The 21,126-nt window shown below is 40.3% G+C and overlaps 1 protein-coding gene across 1 annotated transcript in view; it reads right to left on the reverse strand.

The window, feature by feature from the left end:
• The window catches only part of plxna4 (plexin A4), a 381,909-nt gene that overhangs the window by 39,819 nt on the left and 320,964 nt on the right, over window positions 1-21,126 (reverse strand). Inside the window, exons 6-12 of the mRNA XM_061959460.2 lie at window positions 20,984-21,107; window positions 15,316-15,469; window positions 13,416-13,515; window positions 13,225-13,339; window positions 1,540-1,740; window positions 1,205-1,301; window positions 610-800 (exon numbers count right to left, since the gene is read on the reverse strand). Of these exons, the coding sequence (XP_061815444.1) occupies window positions 610-800; window positions 1,205-1,301; window positions 1,540-1,740; window positions 13,225-13,339; window positions 13,416-13,515; window positions 15,316-15,469; window positions 20,984-21,107 (982 nt within the window). The remainder of the gene's footprint in view (window positions 1-609; window positions 801-1,204; window positions 1,302-1,539; window positions 1,741-13,224; window positions 13,340-13,415; window positions 13,516-15,315; window positions 15,470-20,983; window positions 21,108-21,126) is intronic.

Below are 21,126 nucleotides of genomic sequence, written 5' to 3' on the forward strand. Positions count from 1 at the left end.
TGTTCTTAAACTGTTGGGCAATTTCCCATTTGTTCACAAAGTATTGACCCTCGCCCCATCTTTGTTTGTGAATGACTGAGCATTTCATGGAAGCTGCTTTTATACCCAATCATGGCACCCACCTGTTCCCAATTTTGCCACTTGTGCCAGCTTTTTTGAAACATGTTGCAGGCATCAAATTCCAAATGAGCTAATATTTGCAAAAAATGATAATTTTCCAGTTCGAACGTTAAGTATCTTGTCTTTGCAGTCTATTCAATTGAATATAGGTTGAAAAGGATTATCAAATCATTGTATTCGGTTTATAATTAGGATTTACACAACGTTCCAACTTCACTGGTTTTGGGTTTTGTACAAGCATTGACTGTTTTGCTTGATGTCTGTCAGCTGACCTTGCTGAAATTTGACAGACGTGTTGGTCAGTCCACTAAAAGTGTGCATCAAATTTTAGGGTGTTTTGGTGAACCCCCCCCCCACACACACACTTTGTTTAGTTCTTAGGGTGCATTGAGCTGCATGGGAAATTTCAAGCTGATGTGATTTATGGGGTTCAATAATCAGCGTGTGGCCTATTCGTCCCCTTTTCCAAGTCAGTGTCGGGGTACTAACCTGAGTGATTCGGGGGTCCGTGCACTTGCTGTTGATGCCGTTGTGCTCCAGCCACTGGTTCTCGGGGTGCGGGCAGTGTTGCTTGAGGGTGCAGCGGTTCTCTCCTTTGCACCACACGCAGCCAAACAGTGGGTCGGCCTTCAGGCAAAGTCCGCAGCTCCCGCGCTGGGCGTCGCACTTGTACAGGTGGACTACACACCAAAGTGAGAAGAAGAGGAAGTGGAGGATTTAACACAAATTACACTGTTTGAGAAGAATAAACAGAAGTGGTATCTTCGCCTCATTATCTCGTTTGCCTCACGCCTCCGCACGTTTGACATGCTATCGCCATGGCAACAGGCCAGCTGCTTCTGCTTTTTAATTAGCGTGAGGTGCGATCGTCCATCTCGTGACACCCTGGGAGACGCTTCCTCTTCGTCTTCTTCATTTAACAGTAAACGCAACATCATCCTCATCATGCCACAATATTTATTGGGATGTTTTTACAAGGAAAGGTGTGGAAAGGAGTGGAGCAACATCAGCACCCGCCGCCCGCCTGTTGCCATGGAGACGAGTGGCCCTAGCCTATGTGTGTGTGAGAGTTAATGGTGCCCACCTTTGTTGTGGGCGGGGTTGTCGATACTGAAGTCTCCGTTCCAGATGACGGTCAGCTCCACAGGAAGGCTGCTCATCTCCATCCCGTCGTAGAAGTACTGTTACCACGGCAACGCAAAAGGGGGATACCATTTTTACATACATCAACAGGTGGCTGCGTACACACACTTGCAAAGATTATTGTTGTGCTGCTACAGCTTTCGTCCTTCAATCTAAATATTTGCAATGCGCAACGATTACACGCCGCACAAATCCCGCGAGCACTCAGAGCGACAAGTGCGGACATAAGGAGGGAAAGCTTGTGTGCAAACACCACAGCCTCGCCGAGGTCCTCACCGATGTGTTCTGACACTGCACCGAGGAGCTGTTGAAGCGGAGGGCGGGGACGCGGTGCTCGTTGCCTTGGATGGTCAGCAGGCACTCGTAGCCGCGCTGACCCGACTGAGGCTGGGGGAGGTTCTTGGCCCGCAGGGTGATGGGCTTCACCACGTTGACCGGGACCAGGACGCGGCCTGCTGGCAGCAGCTGGGGACACTCCTGGAAGAGACAAAGATGCTGCACTGTGACAATGTCATCTTAAATTCACCAAGAACCGAGCAAAAACCCATTGAGAATATGGTGCAGCCGACAAGAACCTGACTTGTGGAAGTCATTCATCAAGTCATTGAATTCTCACGGCATTCATTCCATCACAACAGAACTCTTCAGTTTCTTTTAGAATACGTTTAACCTTTCATCAGAAACTCAAACTTAGAAAGGACATCGATAGTCTGAGAGGATGGTGCAGGATGCCCAGACAAGGATACTTTCACTCTATACCAGTGGTTCTTAACCTTGTTGGAGGTACCGAACCCCACCAGTTTCATATGCGCATTCACTGAACCCTTCTTTGGTGAAAAATAAAATGTTTTTTTTTTTCAAATTCAAGGCAAACTTATATGTTTTTGATAACACTTTAGTATGGGGAACATATTCTAAGTAACAAAGACTTAATTTAGAGTTATTTGGTTAGGGTTAGGGTTAGAGGGTTAGGGTTATAATAAGGCCATGCCAAATAAGGCATTAATAAGTACTTAAAAATGACTAGTTAAGAGCCAATATGTTACTAATTTGCATGTTAATAAGCAACTAATTAATGGTGAATATGTTCCCCATACTAAAGTGTTACCATGTTTTTTTACTGGTGCACAAAATGAACAGTGCATGAACATCACCTTGTTCAAAGAACAAAACCAACACAGTGCATAAACTCACAACAAATTACACACCTGCAAATCAGTATGACTTCTGCTGTTGTCGTATCCGTAATACGCCGATAGGGAGAAGTTTTTATTTACACAATGAGTCCGGTGTGTTTCGACCTCCACCGAACCTCTGAGCCCGACTCACCGAACCCCTAGGGTTCGATCGAACCCAGGTTAAGAACCACTGCTCTATACTGTTGTGGCAAAGCACAGTTGTTAAGACACAATGGAGAAGGACCAAAAGTAAAAATCAAAAGACACAAAAGAAAAATGTGAATCAAATATTTAATCAAGCTCCAAACAAGTTGAAATGTTTAAGACTGCACCGAAGAGGAAATTTAATTATGGAAGACCAAAATCCAACGAAACAAGCACAGTTTTGAGGAAGTTGGACATAAAAAACCTTTAATAGGATAGTACCAAACTCGAAACTACCAACAAAAACTGGACTAAAATAAAAATAAAACAAATCAAGAGTGCAGATGTGATGTCTTTGGAATGTCCCAAAAAAAAAGGGACTTAAAAAAAAATTGAGTGGCAACAAGAAGTTATGGGTATGTACCAAGATATGGACTAAAATTCAGAAAAAAATATATATAAGAAAGGGTGCAGATGAGAAGTAGGAATGTACCAAGATATGGACTATGATAATAATAAAAAATGAAGAAGGGTGCAGACTAGATGTTATTGGAATGAACCAAGATATGGACTAAAATTTTAAAAAGAGTAAAAAGGGTGCAGACAAGAAGTTCTGTTCTTACAAATAAAGATTGTTAAGAAATGATAGAAATGTACCAAGATATTGACTAAATTACAAATAAAAACGATTAGTAAGAAAGGTGCAAAAGCGATCTCATGGGAATGTACCAAACTTGTAAAAGCACTGAAATGTAAAACAACAACAATGGTTCAAGTGGTAGGATCTATACTAGCACTTTATGGAAGCTCTCCTGAGCATAAATGGAAAGAGAAGAGACGAAAAAGAAGGAAACATACATTTGTAGAATGTTTTAAGCAGAAGAGCAAAAAAAGGGCGTCATGTGACTGGAGGAGCTTGTCAAAAAGAAGAAGAGCAGAAGATAAGGCGGGTGGAGCGTAGCGGGCGATAATAACGCTCGTGTGGAGTTTATTAAAAGCCACTTGATTGCCTGAGTGACTGACTCAGAGAGGGGTGTGTGTGTGTGTGTGCGTGTGTGTGTGTATGTGACACTATTCACAAAGTCATTATAGATAAATCACACACACATGCAGAGGTGGTGTGTTCGTTCTTCCACATCTCATTTTCCTATACAAGTAGGACAGAAACACACACTCTCACACATTTGAACAATGGCGGCCATTAATGTGATCTGCTCTATGGAGGCAGGCGACTTCTAGATGAATCTACACCACACAGATCTACGCCATAGATGAGGTGTCCAAAAGCAACACTTTGTCAAAACAATATTTAATAGTGAAACACCACATTTGTGATAGACAACACAAGACAGCAGCAGCAGCAGCATCCGTTTCCACGGCAACCCAGCAGGCAAGATTGGGTGCAAAATGAATTAGGAATAATATTTCAATGTATAAACAAGTACTACATTCAATTTAATGATTTTACTAGGCTTGATCGAATTAGTGCACACACACTAGTTTGTGTGTGTGAGTGTGTGTGTGTGTGTGTGTGTGTGTGTGTGTGTGTGCTATCAACTGATGCTAGCGTTGATGGCGGCCGTCACCTGTTGAGATTGATGCCGACGTTAAGTTGATGTAAAGTCAATGTGTTTTTTTGGCAGTTTCGCACACGCACGCACATCATAAACACACATGCGCGCACACGCACTTCTTCCTCGACGGTCGGGACGTGATAAATAACAGAAGGGGCGGGCAGAGATACGCCCCGCCATAAACACACACACACAAACACACGCACGCACACACACAAGCTAACAGCAGCATTTCAAAAAACAAAAAACACCATGCTGCATTCTGCAAAGAAACGAGGGCGTAGAAGTGAAAACAATTAAATAGTCTAAATTTCTTCAAGCACAACACATTTAAACTCATGAACTCTGGGTTTGATTGGTTTAGTCCAGGGGTCGGCAACCCGCGGCTCCGGAGCCGCATGCGGCTCTTTGATCACTCTGATGCGGCTCAGCAGCTTACTTCCTGAACCCCCCAATTTTCCCGTGAGACTTCCGGATTTCAGTGCCTCTCACAGAAAACTCCCGGGATTAATATTCACCGATTTTCACCCTTACAGCTATAATAAGGGCGTGCCATGATGATACAACATTTGGCGCTCTCTACAATCTGTATTAACAGTGTGCCAGCCCAACACTTGTTATACAATATACATCTTCTGCTTGCACACGTACGTGACAGCAAGGCATACTTTGTCAACAGCCACGCAGGTTACACTGACGGTGACCATATAAAACAACTTTAACACTCTTACTAATAATGCGCCACACTTTGAACCAAAACCAAACAAGAATGACAAACACATTTCGGGAGAACATCTGCACCTTAACACAACATAAACACAACAGAACAAACACCCAGAATCCCATGCAGCCCTGACTCTTCCGGGCTACATTATACACCCCTGCTACCCCCCCCGTGCGTCGGTTGAGGTGGGCGGGGTTTGGTAGCGGGGGTGTATAATGTATCCGGGAAGAGTTAGGGCTGCATGGGATTCTGGGTATTTGTCCTGTTGTGTTTATGTTGTGTTACTGTGCAGATGTTCTCCCGAAATGTGTTTGTCATTGAAAATGGATGGATGGATTACATTTAGAATGTCATTGTTTTTCTCATAGCACATACAAAATACAAAATACAAATGTATTTCAGTTTTAGGAGTTAAATGGTGGAACAAGCTCAGTGATGAGCTGAAGACATGTAGTTCTTTGTTAAGGTTTAAGAAAACCTTGAAAGGTGAAATAATTGAAAATTATAAAATATAGTAACAATTACTTTCATCCCATTTATTTTTTTTAACGTTGATGTTCCAGGCAATCTAATTTTCAGTGAATGTATAGGATGGGCAAATATAAGCTTTGGCTTCAGCCTTCCTTTTTCGGTCATTCTTTTTCTTTTCTTTTCTTTTTGTGTGTAAATGTGTATGATTGTTAAATATGTCTAATCTGTACTGTTAATCTGGTTACACAAAATGGTTGATGGTTGATTATATGACCAAAATAAACATATTTCATTCATTCATTTCCTCTAAAATCTAGCGACATGAGCTCCAAAGATTTATGTTGACTCTGTCTTGCAGCCCGTTGAGCAGGAAACATGTAGGGTCTGAATGACTTGCGCCCCCTGCTGGTTGCTGCCAGATAATGTGGCTGAGTTGATTTTCAAAGGACTATCATGACATGTGGCAATATTCTTGAAAGATGTGTTTTTTTTTAAGTAACGAGCACAGATGACATGCTCGCCACGCTGACCCTTCCTCTCCTCCTTAGATCTTTTAATTAGACACTGGTGGGAGGTGTGAAGGGTGCGGGGAGAGCGACTGAATAGGAAGCAGCGTGGGAGTTGTGAAAATGTCGGAGAAAATCCCGTGGTAATTATAGTAGCGTAAGGTGTGAACATGAGGAGGGTCTCAAAAGTTTCCTTGGGTGAAGACACTCCAAAGTTGTGTCCTTCCTATCGATCGATCCTTCATCAACGCTCAACTGCAGCGCCTGCACGGTGGCTGTTAAAGCTGCCTTAATAAAACCTTCCTGTTTAATGTGCCGCTGCTAAATAAACTCCAGTAAAAGCCAAGGCGCTTCATGCGTTATATGAATATTATTAGGACCAAAAGCACATTTTTAATCACACAGACGGCGTGACCAGGAATGTTCTGCAAAACAACGTTAATCCACACGGCTAAGTCCTTGAGGCACGTGAAGGTGAAACTTTTGTCTGAGCCGCGTGCCCGTGCCACCGGGTTTTAACGCCGTGCATACTAACGGCGAGCTCAACCAGCAGGGAGGGTTAGCGGGACGTCTATCATTAGCATAATCTCTTCATTGTAAGGAGCAGCAGACGTGTTGCTTTGTTTGTGGAAAGACTGTCCAGAATCCCCGACTGACCTCGGATTAGAGAGTTGATAAATAGCAACTTCAAAGTCATTAAACACCTGCTCATAGAAAAGCGCCAAGAAGAGGACTATGGAAGACATCGAAGGTAGAACTTGAAAGAAAAACCCAAGTATAGGTATGTACTCAGTCTGAGAGCTAAACTGGGAAGTGAAAGGAAATTGGAAAAAAAAATACAAGAATCAACAGGTCAAAGGAAAATATCTGACAGAACAACAGAAAATAAGTACCTTTATTTAAGCAGCAACCTACAAAATTTTAGAAGGAAAAATATTTTTACATATATTAGCAGCACCGGCTTGATTGATTGATTGAGACTTTTATTAGTAGGTTGCACAGTGAAGTACATATTCCGTACAATTGACCACTAAATGGTAACACCCAAATAAGTTTTTCAACTTGTTTAAGTCGGGGTCCACTTAAATTGATTCATGATACAGATATATACTATAAACTATAAACCGCAAAAAAAAAAACGTTTTTGGAAATGTTTATTTACTTAATTGTTTCCAAACAGTGTTTGTAACACGGCAGTAAAACAGCTGATCAAACAAAACAGAAGTAATCGTCATGGACCCACGAGCTGCGGAAGCTAGTTCTCCAATCAGCTAAATAAACGCAATAACTCCACGGCGAAGTTTTGGTGAATTTACGAAACTGAAACAATACAGAAAGAATGACATTAAATTAGTAAAACTAACACGACTTGTCCAGGGTTTACCCCGCCTTCCCCCCGAATGCAGCTGTGATAGGCTCCAGCACCCCACACGACCCCAAAAGGGACAAGCGGTAGAAAATGGATGGATTACACAGACACTTGTAAACGTGTTAGAAATTTGCTATTGCTAAGAACGCGAGCTGGATTAAATTTTGATAGCACGTACAAATATGCATGAAAACACTCCTACAAACATCACACATTAGATGGTTTAGTAAGTAAGAAATGTTTTAGTTATATTGTAAAACTTACAAACATTGCTTGGAGTGATGAATGAAGACTCCTTTCGAGCAGCGCTACAAATTGTTCCTTTCATGAGGATTGTGAACGATAGGCAAAAAAAAAACAGTGCAGTTCTCCCTAAACTCTAAACTGTTTGTAACCACCAAGACTATGGCAAAAATATTTGGATCAAAATCTGAAAAAATACAATTGAGAACCATTGAGTCCACAAAAAGTGGGCTTTATACAAAGACACATACTTAACAAAACATGCTAAAAACGAGGAAGTCAAATACATTAATAGGTCTGTATCAAGGTCAAAATTGGTAGAAACCATTGAGATGGTGATAGGGACTAAAGTCTAAACAATATATACCAACAAAAGGCTTAATGAGTGGACTTACTAAAAGACCATTAAAGGGGAACATTATCACCAGACCTATGTAAGCGTCAATATATACCTTGATGTTGCAGAAAAAAGACCATATATTTTTTTAACCGATTTCCGAACTCTAAATGGGTGAATTTTGGCGAATTAAACGCCTTTCTATTATTCGCTCTCGGAGCGATGACGTCACAACGTGACGTCACATCGGGAAGCAATCCGCCATTTTCTCAAACACATTACAAACACCGAGTCAAATCAGCTCTGTTATTTTCCGTTTTTTCGACTGTTTTCCGTACCTTGGAGACATCATGCCTCGTCGGTGTGTTGTCGGAGGGTGTAACAACACGAACATGGACGGATTCAAGTTGCACCAGTGGCCTAAAGATGCGAAAGTGGCAAGAAATTGGACGTTTGTTCCGCACACTTTACTGACGAAAGCTATGCTACGACAGAGATGTTTGTTTGTGTTGGCATCACTATGTGACGTCACAGGAAAATGGACGGGTGTATATAACGATGGTTAAAATCAGGCACTTTGAAGCTTTTTTTAGGGATATTGCGTGATGGGTAACATTTTGAAAAAAACTTTGAAAAATAAAATAAGCCACTGGGAACTAATTTTTAATGGTTTTAACCCTTCTGAAATTCTGATAATGTTCCCCTTTAAGGTAGAACCCAAAGCAAACGTAAAAGTAGGCATATACCAAGCTCTAAAGTGATTGAAACAATCAAGACTGTGCTGCACTCAACAAGATGTGGAACAAAATGCTACAAAATAAAATTTGGGACCAAATGTCCACAAGAATTAGGCTTTATATAAGACCTTATAGACAAATATCCATCCATCCATCCATTTTCTACCGCTTATTCCCTTTGGGGTCGACATAACAAGTAAAATAAGTGAAGTGAATTATGTTTATATAGCGCTTTTCTCTAGTGACTCAAAGCGCTTTTACATCGTGAAACCCATTATCTAAGTTACATTTAAACCAGTGTGGGTGGCACTGGGAGCAGGTGGGTAAAGTGTCTTGCCCAAGGACACAACGGCAGTGACTAGGATGGCGGAAGCGGGGATCGAACCTGGAACCCTCAAGTTGCTGGCACGGCCACTCTACCAACCGAGATATACCGCCCCAAATATGTTAGGTAAATAATGATAGATCTGTACCAAGCTCTAAGTTGGTACAAACTAAGACAGTGGAGCACCCAACACGATGTGGACTAAAATTAAAATAAAAAATAAAACATGCCGAAAGAAAGAACAAGAACAGCCCTCTAACAGCACAGACCTGGCAATAGTAAAAAAGTCCTGAATGAAGAAGGTGATCCAGATCAGCCTCAAATGTAATCACTTGTTCCTTATCCCATTTCTGACATTTTCTGAAAGTTTCATCATAATACGCCCATCATTTTTGAGTCATGTTGCTAACTAATGAACTCACTTACACTGATTACAAACTTCCTGGCGTAAAGGAGTGTACTTAATGGAAGTCCTCTACGGCAAAAATGTCCAATAAAAACTCACAAAGTTAAGACTTTTAAAAGAAATGTCAAAACTCAAAACTTGTTGTAAATAATTGTGAACTAAATTTGGCCACAAACCCCCTAAAATAAAACGACTAAGGAGTGAACTTTTTGAAAGACCTAGAAGGCAAACATCGAAAAACCAAAAAAGATTAATAAAAAATAAACAAATAAATAAAAAAAGAAGAGGAAAACAAAAAAAATCTAAGGAATTTAAGCATAAAAGACCAAGCTCAAAACGACTTGAAAGCGTTACAGCTGTGGTGTAACCAACAAGAAGTGGCCTTTGTGGATGACCTCGGAGGTAAAGATAGAAAACAAACGTCTAAATCGAGAACAACCAAGAGGCGGCCGGATGTAAAGAAGCGTAAAGACGGTAGGAAAACAGAAATTACTAAAAAACTGACCTGGGATTTTAGAGGTTAATAAAAAGCAAATGAAAAGTCATTAAAGCTGTAAAATAGCTGCTCATCAAAAAGAGCCACGACATTAATGTGCAAATGCATAATCCTCTCGCTTTATTTGTGGCTCTCCTTCAAGACGGCGGTGATGGCGGCGACACAATAGGAGGAGGTGGATTGGCACCTTATTATCCACCGTCAATATTGACCGGCAGCGTCTGAGTTAATTGGAAAAGTAAACCTGGCAAAGAGCACGGTCTGACTAAGCACAAGGTTCAAAACGGATAATGGAAGGCGGCGGCAAAAAAGAGAAAATAATATCGTCTGCGCAGGTTGAACGGCTCCGGGGAAATATTGGCGGAATAACACAATTGAGAGCAGACTGCTCATCAAAACAAGGCAATCTGGCCTGACTTGTCCCCGCGCTCGCCGCTGATCTTCATCATGGCGCACCTCGGGCTAGAATTACACAACTGTCCTATGGAAAACTACAGGCCAAAAGTACACACACACATACCCACACATGCACACATACCAGTGGGTCACAAATTCTCATCAAAGTGAGACATCTTTTGCTTTCGGGGCATTAGAAGCGTGTAAACCAACTGGAGGGCAGTTTGTCTTGGCTGCAGTTGGCCGGCAGTGAGCCAATAGTGCGCATAATTCAGCAAAGTCACTAAAATGTGCTTCACTTTGCTTCTGCCATCATTTCTACACTGCTCTTTTACTTTGTGGATTATTTTGAGTCATTTTGATTATTTCGACTGTGAAAGGTGGCAGCTGTCAATAATGACCATCCCATGAATTAAAGGACTTTAGTATGCACAGCAATGTAGTCGCGGGCGTTTTTTTTTTACCTTTGGAATATTTTTAACCTTTCCATTTATTTGTATTTTGACAGCATTAAGTAAGCATTAAGAACTTGAAAGGAGTGATTGCTACTTGGAATTTTGGTATCGATGTGATACCAAGTAAATAAAGGGTTAGTATCGCTGATACAGATCATTTGATTTGGATTAGTTTGTGAATCCGTCGGTAGTTAGTTGTACAATTGCAGGACAAAGTATTTTTTTTAAATAAAAAATTATACAACGATACAACACTATGTTAGTATAACATGTATTCAAGTAATTCTTTTTTTTAACTACATTAAAAATGACAAAAATACATCATCCATCCATCCATTTTCTACCGCTTGTTCCTCTCGGCAATGTAACAAAACATTTTAAATAAAATGTCTATATAAATGAAATAAAGTTTGAAAAATATATACTGTAAATAAAAATAAAAATGTCAACAAAATAACATAAAAAAATTAATAAAGTCAGTCAGTGGGAACAGTGACAGGGAGAGACGAGAGAGTGAGAGACAGAGAGCGAGAGAGAGAGAGAGAGAGAGAGAGAGAGAGAGAGAGAGAGAGTGTGTCCTGTTACCAGAACTTTCCTCCAGAAGGTCTTATCTTTGTCCGTGTGATGTCAGATGAAACAAAAATTGAGCTGTTTGGCCACAATACCCAGCAATATGTTTGGAGGAGAAGAGGTGAGGCCTTTAATCCCAGGAGCACCAAGCCTACCGTCAAGCATGGTGGTGGGAGTATTATGCTCTGGGCCTGTTTTGCTGCCAATGGAACTGGTGCTTTACAGAGCGTACATGGGGCAATGAAAAAGGAGGATTACCTCCAGTTTCGTTAGGACAATCTAAAATCATCAGCCCAAAGGTTGGGTCTTGGGCGCAGTTGGGTGTTCCAACAGGACAATGACCCCAAACACACGTCAAAAGTGTCATGATCCGTGGCCTGGATCATGTTTTTGTTATATTCTGTTAGTTTTGGACTCTCTTAGTTCCTTTTTTTGTGCACCCTTGTTTGCTTTTAGTTACCATGGGTGCTTATTGTTTTCACCTGTCGCTCGCCTGTTTCCCGAGCACTAATCAGAGGGACTATTTAATCCTGCCTTTGCCGGTCAGTCGGCCTGGCTTCATTGTTTGCTTCTTGCTACCGTTACGTAAGAATTCCTTGTCTCTAGTCTATGCTAAGTGTTAGCCTTAGCGTCCAGTGTGATCGGCACGTTTTTCCTCTGACTTGTTTTCTGTTTTTGGTACTTGTTTTATTTTGACAATAAATCATGTTCCTACCTGCACGTCCTGTCCGGAGTGGTCCGTCTGCATCCCGAAGGAACGAACATTGCAGCAAGCTGCGACTCCACGTACGTGATAAAAAGTGGTAAAGGAATGGCTAAATCAGGCTAGAATTAAGGTTTTAGAATGGCCTTCCCAAAGTCCTGACTTAAACGTGTGGACAATGCTGAAGAAACAAGTCCATGTCAGAAACCCAACAAATTTAGCTTAACTGCACCAATTTTGTCAAGAGGAGTGGTCAAAAATGCAACCAGAAGCCTGCCAGAAGCTTGTGGATGGCTACCAAAAGCGCCTTATTGCAGTGAAACTTGCCAAGGGACATGTAACCAAATATTAACATTGCTGTATGTATACTTTTGACCCAGTAGATTTGGTCACATTTTCAGTAGACCCATAATAAATTCATAAAAGAACCAAACTTCATGAATGTTTTTTGTGACAAACAAGTATGTGCTCCAATCACTCTATCACAAAAAAATAAGAGTTGTAGAAATGATTGGAAACTCAAGACAGCCATGACATTATGTCCTTCACAAGTGTATGTGAACTTTTGACCACAACTGTATATATATATACACACATTGTATCGGTGTTTCTTACCCATAGGGCCAAGTGTTAGGCCGTGAGTGCCTCCTAGAGGGCCGCCAAAAAATATCTGTTTCTTAGGAGTGGCACTCAGTTGTAATACACTTTTGCACCATTTGTGGCAGTAATGACAATCTCAAACAGAAACATTTGTAGTTTTTAAGCGCAAAAATTGTGACTAAAGTGGTGAAGATGTATTTTCATTTGCACTTTAATTTCATTGACAGTTCAGTTAAAAAACTTTTTTTTTTTGTTGTTTATTTTAGCACAACATATTTGTATATAAATGTATTTTTCATCATTTTTTCTGAGTTCCTTCCTATGCAGTATTTTGGTCAGTACTTATTTTTTTAATCAACCTGACCAAAGCCTTGATAATAATATTTGTGTTTAACACGTGCTCTCATATAATTTGACAAGGTTGTAAGGTGTAAGTAGGTTAGATATAATTATTGAAGATGATTAAAATCAACCCTTAAATTACTAATTCAGTGTTATTATTGGTATGGACCGGAGGTCAAAAAGGTTAAAATCCCCTACATTATATTGATCGATACGCTCACCCTGAGCGATCACATTACTGTCAATCTGTGACTCATGCATGCAGTCATGCCGTGCCTTGGATGACAGGTGCTCAAATACGAGTCGAACAGGACAGACTTTAATCGTTAAGTTTGAAGCACAAGGACGTTATGATTGTGAGCACATATCTTAAGACTTTACTGACCTCAGCTTTCTTGACTCGTCCCTCCTGGAAGGAACAAGTCCTGGGGTCATGTGTGCAGTCGTGTCTGTACTTGCACCAGTGGCACTGGTAAGGACTGCTCACGCAGGACAAGCACCTACACAAAAGTACACGTAAGGGATGCCGTGTGAACGGCTAAAAAGATGCAAAAAAAGAGGAATGCAAGAACTTACGACTTGTGGACGCTGCAGTTGTAGAAGACAAAACTGGTGTTAGCGAACGCCAGGCCGGTCTCCTTGGACTTGAGATAGAGCTGCACGATCTGGTGGTCGCCTGGAAACAGGAAAATTGTACACCTGTTGATGAAGACTAAATTCTTCATTGATATTATTTGTTAGGGCTTGATATTGGCATGGACTTCAATATACGATATGTATCGCCATACCTGTGTAACGATACAATCAAGTAATGTGATATGGCGGTTTGACGATACTGCATAATACAATTAGGGTTTCACAATATAGATGATATACAATATTAATGATATACATTTGACTGGCAATAGCTATTTTAATACTTTTGTTATATCGTGATACTTTTTGTTGATGACACATCTATGTGTGTCCCGCAAATTTGACAGCAAGCACGTCGTCACTAGCAGGTGGTCACGGTGGTTTTTACAGTGCAAAACTGTATATGGGAAAACAGTACTACTGTTACTTTTTACTGTGAAGTCTATCATTTTTAGTTTTACAGTACATTACTGCACTGGGGTGAGTTTTACCTTGCCCTTATGTGGGCTCTGTACCGAGGATGTCATTGTGGCTTGTGCAGCCCTTTGAGACACTTGTGATTTAGGGCTATATAAATAAACATTGATTGATTGATTGATTGAAAATGAAAAATGGTACCACAGTTTTTTATCGTAAAGTCTACAGTAATTTTTACAGTGTATTAGTGGAAATGGTAAAACAATTATTTTCGCAGTAAGATTTTACCGTAACATCTACTTTTTTCACAGTGTGATTTGGTTTTAGCATATCATCTCAATTATTGTACGATTTGGTCTTCGTCTGACATTACAAACAAAAACAAGGCACTACTGTATTAATATTATCGGATATTTTTTAGCTATATTGCATTGATTGTAGAATGTTTTTCTTAGTAATCTGTTCCAAGACGTTTGATTATAACCGAATCGTACGAAAATCCGTAGCAATTTTCCCCATAAAAAAACTATGTGAATCCAAATAATCCCATCTAGACACACAAAAATATGAAAACAAAACATTTCATAAAGAATAATTTTAGTATTATGAGCAGAAAAAAAAGCAAAATAAATATAAATGACAAGTAAAAGTTATAACAATTTATCACAAACTATCTTAAAAAAAGAAGAAGTAGGTTATAAAGTAAAAAAAAAAAAAAAAAAAAGCAGTTCAGTTGCTAGAGTTTTGCCGTAAAATGTAATCACTGCCGTTAGCTGCCATTTTTTTAAACTGTAAAATCTATTGTCGTTTTTACATTGCATTACTGTAGATTGAAAACTGTACCACTCTTACAGTAAAATTCTGGCGACTGAAAATCTACTGACTATTTTTACAGAAAGACGAAAACACGCTCTGGAGGCATAGACGTTTTGGTCCAAGCAGCCTATTAGGCAGCAAACAAGATGAAACGCAATTAAAGTTCCCTCCCACTGGTTGCTGCCTGATAACATAACATATATATGGATACGACATATAGATGAATATAACTTGTCAACATCATTTGACTATCAGCAATGATGCAAGACTATCCTCAGGTCTCTGTAGGGATGGAGAGTGTTTGAGGGACAAGGTGTCTCGTCCTCATCCGTGTCCTTTTGTCTGAGCCTAATGAAGGACTTCATGTTTAATTCAGCAGCACCTTCGCACGCACTCGGGTCACCTCGCTACCTTCCGAAGCCAGAATCATTCATCAATCAAGGTAAAGCACCCCTGACAGTGGATCCGTCCTAATTAGGCTGCCTAAAAGTTACCTTGAAGCCTACAAGCCTCCCTGTGTGTCAAGCGAGAACTGACTAATTAGCGGACAGAAATAGAACTTCCCAGTGCTAAAAAGAAAAGAAAAAATACTGGGAGATACGCTCACCTTTGTCGACGACGACGCGAGGCATCTCCTTCTCGGCGGGAGAGAAACACCGGATTCGGTTCCCCTCCACCAGGCCGCTCATTTCCGCCAGGTCCTCGAAGGTGCAGTTGACCCCGGCGGTCAGTTCGGGCACATTGTGTGCTTCCAGGACCAGCTTCAGGAGAAACAGAATGATGTGCATGAGTGCAGGTTTTTAGCAGTGTCAGCTCAAGGGGGTAAAAAAAAAAAAAAAAAACTTGAATATGGAGCTGGGGAAGCAGTGGGACCAATGGGGTCAAGACCAGAATATACATATTGATAGGCCAGCGTGTCTGCTGAGGACGACTTGGGTCAAGGCTTTTGATTTAAGGCCCGCTCAGCAACACAGAACGGCTGAGTCCTGCTGTTTTTAGATTGCTCTTTAATGAAAGGGCGAACGCCCTAAAGTCGGTCAGAGGTATTTGAAGGCGGGACTCAACATTTCCTTAAAGAAGCCCTATGTCTTATATAAAGTCCAATCATCCTGGGAACGGCGTGGCGTCGCCTTGGGGTAAAAACGACACACTGGGAAAAGGTTAAACACTCCTGCGGAATGAGTCCGATCACACCCAGACAGTCTATGAATACCATTAGAGCGGCACAGAGGTGGGGAAGCAACAATGGCGGCGCCTGACCCTCGGAGCAGCACAGATGGGGAAATGATCATCGAGGCTTGACCTCGGTAAATCAAATTGCACTGTTGCATGCTGGATATTCATTTCAAAAATGTATTTAAGGGTCAAATGCACATGGGAACCCTAAAGAAAAAAAAAGGGTGCAAATAATTTCAGCATGAAATGTTTTGACTCATCGTTTCTCAAGGGAAAACACCGTAGACATAAATACACTTTAGAGTAGTCAGTGTGCAGGTTGCAGTATAGATTTAATATTCACAAGTGAACACACAGCCATTATTGTCGAAATATTAGGGTGTCAAAGTTAACGTTTCAACTCAACCAATTATACACATAACATTATCGCAGATTAATCACGCAAGTTATTTTGAGCTTCTTTTTTAACTTAAACATGGATTTTTACCTGAAAGGTGTGTTGTTCTGCAGTCAGTGAACAGGTCAATGCATACGTCAGCGCAAAGACGAATGAGGAGAGTCTGACTGGTGGCAAATTTCCCTTCAAAAATAAAACCTGACTGGACTTTAGATTGAGCTGTAAGCAAGTTTTGAACAAATAAATGACGTACGTTCAAGTAAAACACTTAAACCGTGTTTTTGTGTGACATTCTAACAATACAATTGCAGTTGTGTCCAAATATACATTAGAAAGTGGATTCATAGATCCCCTATCTATCTTGCAGCTTTGTCACCGGAGCACCCTGTTCCCTCCTGTTGCAAGTCTTGTGGTTTCTGTGTCGTAATGTGCTAATCATGGCTATCAAGTTTTTTTTTTCCTGTTTTGTGTTTTCAACATGTAATAATGCCATGTTGTGCAGCAAGGGGCTGCTCCACTCATAAGAATTGTGGAAAGCTTTTACATCACTTTCCCAACAACCCTGAAAGAAGACAAGTATGGGAAGTGAAGGTTCGTAAACAACACTGAAGAGCCACACACTACAATCTCTTGTGCGAGAGATAAACACACTACACGTCTGTGTTTTGTTCAGGAGCGAAGATGCAGAAGCTAATACAAATAATAACAGCAGAAACTAAGAAATTAAAGAGATGGTTTGACAAAAACAGGCTATCCTTCAATCTCAGTAAGACTAAAATAATGCAATTTGGTAGCAGCCGAAGAGAAAGTCAAACACATACAAATAGACGGACATTGAAAGAGTAAAACAAACAAAAATTGGGTGTAATAATAGATAATGGTGGATCAATAAAGTGTGTCTGAATCCAAAAGCACAGGCATAGCACAGTGATTATAAATACATTGGAGGTAGACACCACAGTTGATATACTTCACACAAAAGTCACAATTTCTCCGTGATTGTCGGTGCGTGTTGGAGTGCCTGTTGGTCACGAAACTCTGCAGGAATGTAGCAGCAGAGTGCATTAAATACGACCGCAAAATTATATTTTGATGAAAAAAAAGAATGTTTTGTTTTAAATGTATGAGCCGGAGTAGGTTTCGAACTACATTAAGACCTATTCTTTGGTTGATTTTGTCAGGAAAACTAATGTCAGAAAAATTGCAATTGCATGCTTCCGGACACAACCGCACACGTCATTGGTAGCAAAGATGGCGCCTCTCGTTTAGTTGGCTATACTTTGTCTATACACGGCTCCACCCTAGACTGCACCCCACCCACCCCATAGAAACCTAGTCTGGGATTGCCTTTTTTTAAACTCATCCCCACCGCGTCCACCTTTTCCCACATTTTATGGGGCACCGTAAGTGGCGGCCCATCATCGCAGTTCTGTCACCCTGTACAATACATGTCTGCTTTGAACGGGTCTATGCTGAAAATGAAATGTAATTGTACTTGTGCAATGACAATTAAGTTATTTCCTTCCTTAATATGTCCCCATTCGTTACGGTTTACCTGACACATGAAACGTGAATGTGGTTTTCACTTTAGCCACCAGTGTTGAATATCTTCAAATGTGTTTTGTGGCAATTCCAACTTTGACCACAGCATCAGTTGCTATGTAGTGTGATGCTTTCCATCATTTTCAGCAGACTGCATTGCAAAATTATTACACCCCCTCTTCCTCTCACACGAGATCCACCCAGGAATGGAGCCATTTGAATCCCATCTCTACTGCAGGGGTCTTTTTTTTAAAGGTAATTTAGATTATGTATGCAAGTAATTTATTGTGATTAATTGGGATTAATCAAAATTACAAATTAAAAGTGTCATTAATCAGAATAAAATATTTATCGTTTGAAAGCACTACTATGTATATAACAACACAAGTGAGTAGAATGCAATTATGTCTTGGTGGTGGTAGAGTCATAGTCTGGGGCTGCATGAGTGCTGCCGGTGTTCTATCAAATTTCGCTGCTTCCTCAAAAAAAAGCTACTCGTAGCGTAAAACGGGGATTAAAACAAAAATGTAAGCTATACATCGTTTGCATCAATGTGAACGTTCTACCGCTGCATTTGTCAATCAATCATTCAATCAAAGTTTATTTACATAGCCCTTAATCACAAGTGTTTCAAAGGGCTGCACACGCCACAACAACATCCTCGGCTCAGATCCCACATCAGGGCAAGAAAAAACTCTACATGATCGTTGGTCAGAAGACACTCGGGCTGTGAATCTTTGGGTGTCCCACAATTCGATTCAATATCAATTCTTGAGGTCACGATTCGATTCAAAATTCGATATTTTTTTTTCAATTCAACACGATTCTCGATTCAAAAACGATATTTTCCTGATTCAAAACGATTCTCTATTCATTCAATACATAGGATTTCAGCAGGATCTACCCCAGTCTGCTGACATGCAAGCAGAGTAGAAGATTTTTGTAAAAAGCTTTTATAATTGTAAAGGACAATGTTTTATCAACTGATTGCAATAATGTAAATTTGTTTTTAACTATTAAATGAACCAAAAATATGACTTATTTTATCTTTGTGAAAATATTGGACACAGTGTGTTGTCAAGCTTATGAGATGTGATGCAAGTGTAAGCCACTGTGACACTATTGTTCTTTTTTTTAAATTTTTATAAATGTCTAATGATAATGTCAATGAGGGATTTTTAATCACTGCTATGTTGAAATTGTAACTAATTGATACTGTTGTTGATAATATTTATTTTTGTTTCACTACTTTTGGTTTGTTCTGTGTCGTGTTTGTGTCTCCTCTCAATTGCTCTGTTTATTGCAGTTCTGAGTGTTGCTGGGTTTGGTTTGGTTTTGGAATTGGAGTGCATTGTTATGGTATTGCTGTGTATTGTTTTGTTGGATTGGTTAATTAAAAAAAAAAAAAAAAAAAATCGATTTTTTAAAAATGAGAATCGACGTGAGAAACGCGATTCGAATTCGAATCAATTTTTTCCCACACCCCGAGAAGACACAATGAAAGAAACATAATTTAAAATTTCTACTTACTTGTACACCGGGCATACGAGGCAGCTGCTTTTGATCAGTGTTTTGTTCGAGGGCAAATACTTGCAATATTTGTGTTTGTGCGCATGCTCAGTAGCATTGGGTAGCAGACATCGATGAGTAGCAGTTATCGACAGAACACCGGCATTAGAGAACTGCGGTTTATTTTGAGAAACATGGACTTCAGCATGTATTGTGACATTCTAAAGCAGAAAATGGGCCGCGTCGAAGTTTTCCAAGTTGATAAGGAGCCCAAAACACCTCATAGATGAGCGAGTTCCTTGCTGAGCAAGCTGAAATGATGACATGGGCAAAAGTGTCTACACCTGAACTAAACACACCTGAGCACCAATGGGGCATCCTCAAACGTTAAGGAGGAATGAAGGTAGAGGAGTGCATCATGGGGGGATGAAAGAATCTTCCAGTTAGAACTTTGCTCAATGCCATGCCCAAGAGGCTCAAGGCAGTGCAAGAAAGAAAGGTCCTTACTAGAGATGTCGGCTGATAATATCAGCAGGCCGATATTATCGACCGATAAATGCGTTGAAATGTAATATCGTAAATTATCGGTATCGTTTTTTTTATTATCTGTATCGTTTTTTTTTGTTTTTTTAAATTATTAAATCAACATAAAAAACACAATATACACTTACAATTAGTGCACCATCCCAAAAAACCTCCCTCCCCCATTTACACTCATTCACACAAAAGGGTTTTTCTTTCCGTTATTAATATTCTGGTTCCTACATTATATATCAATATAGATCAATACAGTCTGCAAGGGATACAGTCCGTAAGCACACATGATTGTGCGTGCAGCTGGTCCACCTTTAACAGTTAATTTTACTAATTTTCATTAATTACTAGTTTCTATGTAACTGTTTTTATATTGTTTTACTTTCTTTTTTATTCAAGAAAATGTTTTTAATTTATTTATCGTATTTTATTTTATTACATTTTAAAAAAAGTACCTTATCTTCACCATACCTGGTTGTCCAAATAAGGCATAATAATGTGTTAATTCCACGACTGTATATATCGGTTGATATCGGTATCGGTAATTAAAGATTTGGACAATATCGGAATATTGGATATCGGCAAAAAGCCATTATCGGACATCCCTTGTCCTTACATATAATATTCACACCAAGGACACTGTGAGGTGTACTAGGTGTTGCCTGATGTTTAGATGATAATGTTTCCCCTTAATAACCCGCAGCTCTGCCAGTCGAGCAGCCCCAGATCATGATGCTACCACCACCATGCTTGACTGTAGATAAGACAATTATATTGTAACTCATTTGGTGCCAGATATTTAGACATTATGTAATGACTAATTTTCAGTGAATGGTGACTATACTGCTATACAAGCTGCACACTGACTATTTTAAATGACATTCATTACTATAGTATTGTCTGTTGACAAGATACGATAAAACGTTTGCTGAAATGTGATGCCTGCCAAGACACACGCTGTTAATGATTGATTCGGTGGACATTTGCACAGCCGGGATCAGAGATGCGTTGTTGTTGTTGGCCACTAATCAGAATATCGAGCACAATAATGACATTGTCCAAGCGCCAGTTTGTCTCGATGCTCGCCAAGACATGTCAACAACGCGTGTTAGCTCACCGTCACACTGAACTGGGACACGGAGATGTTGTTGGGGTGCACGCTCAGTCGCACACACTGCTTGATGTCAGACGCAAAGCGGCGAGGCTCCGTCGAACGCTCGCATTTCTCCTTCCGTGTGCACCTGCGGAGAAGGGCCAGCA

This window comes from Nerophis lumbriciformis, linkage group LG05, assembly GCF_033978685.3.
Source record: "Nerophis lumbriciformis linkage group LG05, RoL_Nlum_v2.1, whole genome shotgun sequence".
NCBI classification, from domain to species: Eukaryota; Metazoa; Chordata; class Actinopteri; order Syngnathiformes; family Syngnathidae; genus Nerophis; species Nerophis lumbriciformis.